General features: G+C 47.2%; 1 protein-coding gene across 2 annotated transcripts; it reads right to left on the bottom strand.

Annotated features, from left to right (window-relative positions):
- On the bottom strand, window positions 1-1738 carry FDY (flagrante delicto Y; the record flags this gene model as incomplete). 2 transcript variants are annotated; one of them, NM_001316650.1, is given in 3 exon segments in its annotated part: window positions 1-520; window positions 992-1475; window positions 1624-1738. In NM_001316650.1, coding segments are annotated over 2 exon segments (992 nt in total), but the record flags the coding sequence as incomplete, so codon positions are not given.
- Between the last annotated feature and the right edge of the window lie 4413 nt (window positions 1739-6151).

The raw sequence follows: 6151 nt of genomic DNA, 5'->3' as shown, positions 1-6151 counted from the left end.
GGTCCATCATTGCGATAGCCACCTTCTCCGCGAGGTCCGTCATTGCGGAAGCCACCCTCGCAAGGACCGGCTCCGCGGCGAGTTCCCTTGCGGAAACCGCCCTTGCGGCCATCATTGAAGTTGAATTGGATGTCCACGATGCGCTGAAGCCGGCCCACGCGCTGAGGATACAGCGATGGATCATACTCCAACTCGTCTTCGCTGTTGCTCTCCTTCTTCTTGCTCAGCACGATCATCTTCTTCCACTCGGCATTGTCGGCGGCTCCCTCGCCCGCTTTGCGCAAATTGTAGTTGGGCTTGGCACGCTGGTCTCTCAAAGCCTTCCACTCGTCAAGGGTCATCTGCTTGGACTCATCCTCTTCGGCGGCGACCGCGGGATCAGCCGACTGTTCGTTGGCCGAGTCCTTCTTTTCCGCCTGCGGTGAGGTCTCCCCGGTCGTCTTTAAGTCTTCAATGTCCTGCTTCGGGGAGCCCCAGTTGTGGGCACCAACGCCTTCGCGCTTGTCAATTGACTTGACGCCTGTGGAGAATAAATCAGCTATTAATAGGCTTCAATCGATATGAGTAAAGAGGATTTTCGGGAAAATGTTTGCCTAAGTTAAAGTATTGGATTTATAAGACAAATTAAAAGTTTAACCAAACTAATTTTATATTTTCGGTAACGAATTAATAAATTAATTAATTATAAGATCAAAATAAAAATGTCCAAGAAAACACGTGTGAACACACACGAGTTTGCAACGCAGTAATTTCATTATTTCATCATTTAAAATTAATATTTACAAACACGTTTTCAAACGTTTTACGTATTACAAATGCTTAAAAGTCACGTGAGAAATACGCGATATGTAATCAATCTTGTTGCCAAGGGTTGCGTTGTCTCTATATTTTGCAGCATGCCCGCCAGGGCAGGATTTTCCACGCAGGAAAAACGGATTCACTTACGGAGCAAACACGAGAACAAAGGACAGAAGAATCTAGACATAATTACCAGTTTTATCGGATCCCGACTGGCGATCGAACTCGCGCTTTCCGAACTTCTCGCCGGAACGGACGCGTGGTGGTCCCCTGTTGTCACGATTGTTGAATTGACGCTGCGGCAACTCGTTTCCGAATTCTCCGATCGACTCCTTGTTTCCGTAGCGTTGGTTGTTGTTGAACCTGCCCTGGTTGTTGGCACCGTTTGCGGTTGGGTTCTTGGGACGACCCACATCCCCGCCAGCGGGACCCTTGCCGCCTTTCACTGGACTAGCGTTTTTGGCCACCGGAGTGTTGGCCTTGCGGCCAGCCACAACTGGCTTGTTCTCCTTCTCCGACTTGCTCTTTGGCACCTTTGGCGCCTTTGCCGGTTCCGGCTTCTTGGGCGCCGCGACTACAGCGGCAATCTGTGGCTGTTCGAGCCCAGAGGAGTCATCGTCGTCCATGAACAACAGCTCGTAGCGGTTATTTCCAGAATTGTCCATGATGTAAAATTTCTACGGATTAAAATTGAACCAGATTTGAGAGTTACTTTGGTCCCAATGGCGACGATATGCTTCGCTGTTAACTTATAGGCTCATGGCCGGCATAGAGTTCAAACCAAGTGCTAATCGCTTAAAATTGCGAAAACGCGGAGCAACTTACGCACCACGCCGGAAACGAAAGTGAAGGTAGAAACATCGATGGCAGGAAACATCAGGGCCACGATATGTTTCTCCGCTAATCGATTACATTTCGACTATCGATAGTTGCCGGTTCAATATCAGTATATATCTGTAAAAACTAAAATAAATAATTTATATTTTCTGAGCGGTTGTTGGTTTTTGAACAGGGATTTGATAAGTTGTTTAATCAATGTAACTTATATTTGCAGCCAAAAATGAAGTACATCCTTAAATAAACCATATATGTATAGTTACAATAATTTAGGAACAGTTATACCTTAAAAATGTATAACAAATTTAAACTATTTTGGAGGGGTTGCAATTTTATTAATATAACGAAATATTAATATAAATTTTTAACCGATAGATACCAAATGGTGAGTAACGAGCAACTATCAATAATGACTGTTGGTTCGATTGGTTTGAAATAATGTAAAATGTGAATGGTAATTATTGCTTTTCATATTTATAATAATTCACTCTATATCAAAAAATTTCACATTATATTTAAATTTCCAATTCATAAATATTATATAAAATAAATATATTATTTTATTATTTTATAAATATTATATAAATAATAAATATTATATATAAATGTGCTCAATCGATTAATCGATTGCAGGTCACTACTCTTTCCTTTCCGGAAGCCATATTGATGGCTTCCCAGGCAGTGGATGCTCTCGGTGATTGCCTCTATTCTTGTATACAGGATACGTTCGAACAGTTTTCCTACTATATTAAGAAGGAATAGAGGGTGGTAGCAGTTTGCAGCATGTGCTGGTCCCTTGCCTTTCGGCAACAGGACTAGTTTCTGGCTTTTCCGCCTTGTTGGGAAGATTCCGTCCAGAAGGCATTGCTGGAAGGTGGCCCTGAAGATTTCAGGTCTACCCAGCGCCACTGCTTTTATAATAACTCCAGGAATACCATCTGGCTTTGCTTGGCTGCCTCGTCGACTTCAAGTTCTATGACGCACGGGAAATCTGGGGCAGTGGCTGCCTCTGTTAGCCTATAAGCGTGCCCTCCGGGGAGAGACTGGAGGAGATCAGGGCGTGGTCGCTCAGCGTCATGATGTCATGGACCATCCAGTTGTTGTTGTCCACTAGCCCTCTGTTGTTGTTGTTAAACGTCGGCTTCCGTCATTCGTTCAGCAGTATAAGGTCCAGCATTCCCATGGCGTCAATCACAGCTCGGTCTGTGGTGTTGGATGTCCTGCTGCCCCATTCCACTGCCCAGGCATTAAAGTCGCCGGCAATGACATTCGGGCTTCGCCCTCTCGCATGGTCCACGAGCGCCTCCAGAAACTCCTCGAACTGATCGGGGGTGTCGCTCAGCGGAGCGTAGCAGCTGTACATGTGCACGTGTTTTAACTTCGCATAAGCGCATAGGTAAAGCAGCCAGTTCCTGGACGTGGAGAGAGCTGCAGCATTTGATAGCCGCTTCACCTGTCTCGTCAAGGATCATGGATGATTGTCCGCTACCAGAGACGTAGGGTTTGCTTAGGATCATGATGTCTACATTGCACTCAACCGCAGTCTGGGCCAGGAGGCTCTGAGCTGCTGCGCAATGATTGACATTGAGCCGTACTACGCTAATTTGGGCGTGCATTAAGGTGGCTCTTGGCTTCTTTTAGGGTCGCTCTGTAGGTCGGGCACGCAAAGCTACCCATCGGGTGGTTTCTGTCCACCTCGCTGCTGCAGATCAGGCATTTTGGTGCTGCAACGCACCCCTTTGCCTTGTGCCCACGCCCACCGCATCTAAGACAGCAGTCTGCCCTGTCAGTGTCCTTGCAGGTTGCTGATCGAGCACTGCTCTTCAAGAGGTGCTCGCTAGTAGTACCTTCGTACAGCTCTATGGGGGCCTGCGAGCTCACCCCTCGCCACCGACGGGACCGAGATTCCGTCAACATGGGTCGGGTTACCGACTCCTCTGGTGGGGAATCTCGAAAGTCGGGAGCTTCTCCTGAACGGGTCGTTGCGATCAGGGGGACTGCCCCCCACTGAGCTGTCCACCAACTGAAGGATGGCCTAAGGTTACCTAAGCGAAGCACCAGCCTTAGAAAGGGGTTCCCACGTAGGCCACGGACTTCCCCCTGGCATTTACGGATGGAGGTTTGTACCGCCTCGACTCGGACAACAGAGCCTCTGCTTAGGCACCAGCACGGTGAGAGGATGATATTTGGTCTTTCTTAACGGCTTGTGCGCTCCCAGTAACCAGTATCAAAATTAAATTAAATTAAATTTCAACGGTTTAATTTTAAATTTAATTTTGAATTTCGCGCCCTACTGTCGATCTGGCAACGCCTCCCTCTCCAGATCACCCGCTGCGCCAAGTTGGCAGCGCTATCAGCTGTTTTATCCGCTGCAACAATCGCAAGATAATAAATTACCTATTTACCTGAAAAAGGCGCACAATTAACTTGCGTGATTGCAGCGCAAAACTATGGCACACACCGGCCGACACAACTTCTATAATTTCGAGTATTTATTTAAGACGTCCGTCTTCATGGCGATGTAGACTTGGTCTCCTCGTTATACTGTGGGGGTGAGTTTATATGCGTTTTGGTGGGAACAAGATTTTGTGACGCTTTGGGTTTGTCTGTGTGGATGTGTGTCTTGGCTGTTTTGTTTGTGGTTAACTTTTGGGTGAGGGGTGAAGGGTTTTTGGTGGGCTATGTTGGCTTGGTTTCACCTAGGTGTGAGTGTGATGAATTTATTTGAGCGGTTTTTGATGCTTTGGTTGCATTGGTGTCATTGTCTTTTGTAGGTGTGTCTACATGTGATTTGGCTGGAAGATTTTTCTGAGTTGTTGCAGTTTTGTCTGTGTAGGTGAGAGGTTTGATTGCTGAGTTTGAGCTTAATTCTTTGGAAGGGGGCGATGGCTTAGCGGGCTCTATCGGTGTGTGTGTAGGAAAAATTAATCTAGCTGTTTTAGCTGCTTTGACTGTATTGAATTCACTGGCGTCATCTTCTTGTGTAGGTGTGTCTAAATGTGTTAGTGGCGAGGAAGTGCTAAAATGTTTGCTTATGGAAATGGGGAAGCGGCTATCGGCAGGCTGTTTTTCATTGGCTTCTGTGGTATTCGCCGTACTCCCGCATTTGTCAACAAATAAAGGGTCTGGCAATATGGTATTTTTATTTTCATTTAATACAATATTTTCAAAATCGTAAGATTTCATCTCTGCGTTTGTTTGATATAGGCTTCTTCTTACTATGGTGGTTTCATTTGACGTTGGCGTGGTATTCAGCGATGAGACTATAGCTGATACCGCCAGCTGACTATCGGGCAGAAATACTAGTATTGTTCAAGTTAGTATTTTTGGGATTCCAGTATTTCTTCTTTAGTTACTTGCGTTTGTCAATGGCATATAGGGAAAATGGTCTCTCTTCTCCCAAGCGGAAACGAAGCAGAAAAATCGCGTGCTATTTCTTATTGTAATATTTGTTTTTCTGTGTATTGCCTGTAGTACGCCTGTTTCTGTTTTCAGTGGTGCTGGTGACGTCTTTGCTGCAGAGATGCCGGTATGCAGCAAGCATCGGCCGTCGTAGCCCGTGCAACTTTTGTGCACGCGCAAACCTTTTGAGAAGGGAAGGAAAACATGTGCTGCAGTCCGCGGCGTCAATAGAAAAGGCTTAGGTTTGTCTGAGTGTTGGCGTGAGTACAGTCTGACTGATATTCCAATTTGAGCCGAGTCTAATGCTTGTTTCTTTTATTTTAGAGTGACTTACTGGGCCTTCTTCCCTCTCTTAATCGGGTGGGGCACATCCGCCGGAGCAGCCAGGACACCTATCTTTATGCAATAGGACGACTTTGGGCAGTTGTAAGCATCCGTAGGCTGCAGGCGTCAGCGAATTCGGCCTGTCAGTCCCGATGCTTGCACTCAAATTTTGGCAGAAGAAAAACATGAAGCGCCGTTGTCATCAACAGGAAACAAGCCGGTTGTTGCTGCCTCCTGATTACTGCGTCTACGCCCTGCGAACCCGCAAAACTGAGGACCTTCGCCAGTGCCGCCTCTTGCATCCATGGTCCGCTGCCGTTGCTGCTGTCCTGGCACGGGTCAGGTGGGGAGTACAGGGCCGATTCCATCTTGAGGCTGTCCACAGGGCAGATCATCGTCATCTCCATCGCGCAGCCCCCTGTTACTGGCCAGGGGCCAGGCGAGAAGTACGGGACTTCGGAAAGTGCCAATTGGATTTTGCGGGGAGATCATTTCCTGCTACTGCTGCCGCTGTTGTTGTTGTTGCTGCTGCTGGTGAGTGTGTCGCCGCATAGAGCAGTTCGATATAATCCAAGCTTCTTTTTTCTAGGGTGAAAGCAGCCGCCGATTTTAGGTATATGAAGATCGGCCAGTGGCCAAAAACATGAGTCGAGCCGTAGGATGCATGCAATTTGGCGACTGCGGCAATGAACTCTCCCTGCTGCTGCCGCCACCGCTGCTAACGATTCTGCTGGTTGATGTGTCGCCGCCTAATGGATCTGCATAAATGAGGACTGTCACCAGTGCTGCC

This window comes from Drosophila melanogaster, chromosome Y (assembly GCF_000001215.4).
Source record: "Drosophila melanogaster chromosome Y".
NCBI classification, from domain to species: domain Eukaryota; kingdom Metazoa; phylum Arthropoda; class Insecta; order Diptera; family Drosophilidae; genus Drosophila; species Drosophila melanogaster.
Note: the sequence above shows the minus strand (reverse complement) of the source record. Positions and strands in the feature narration are given on the sequence as shown.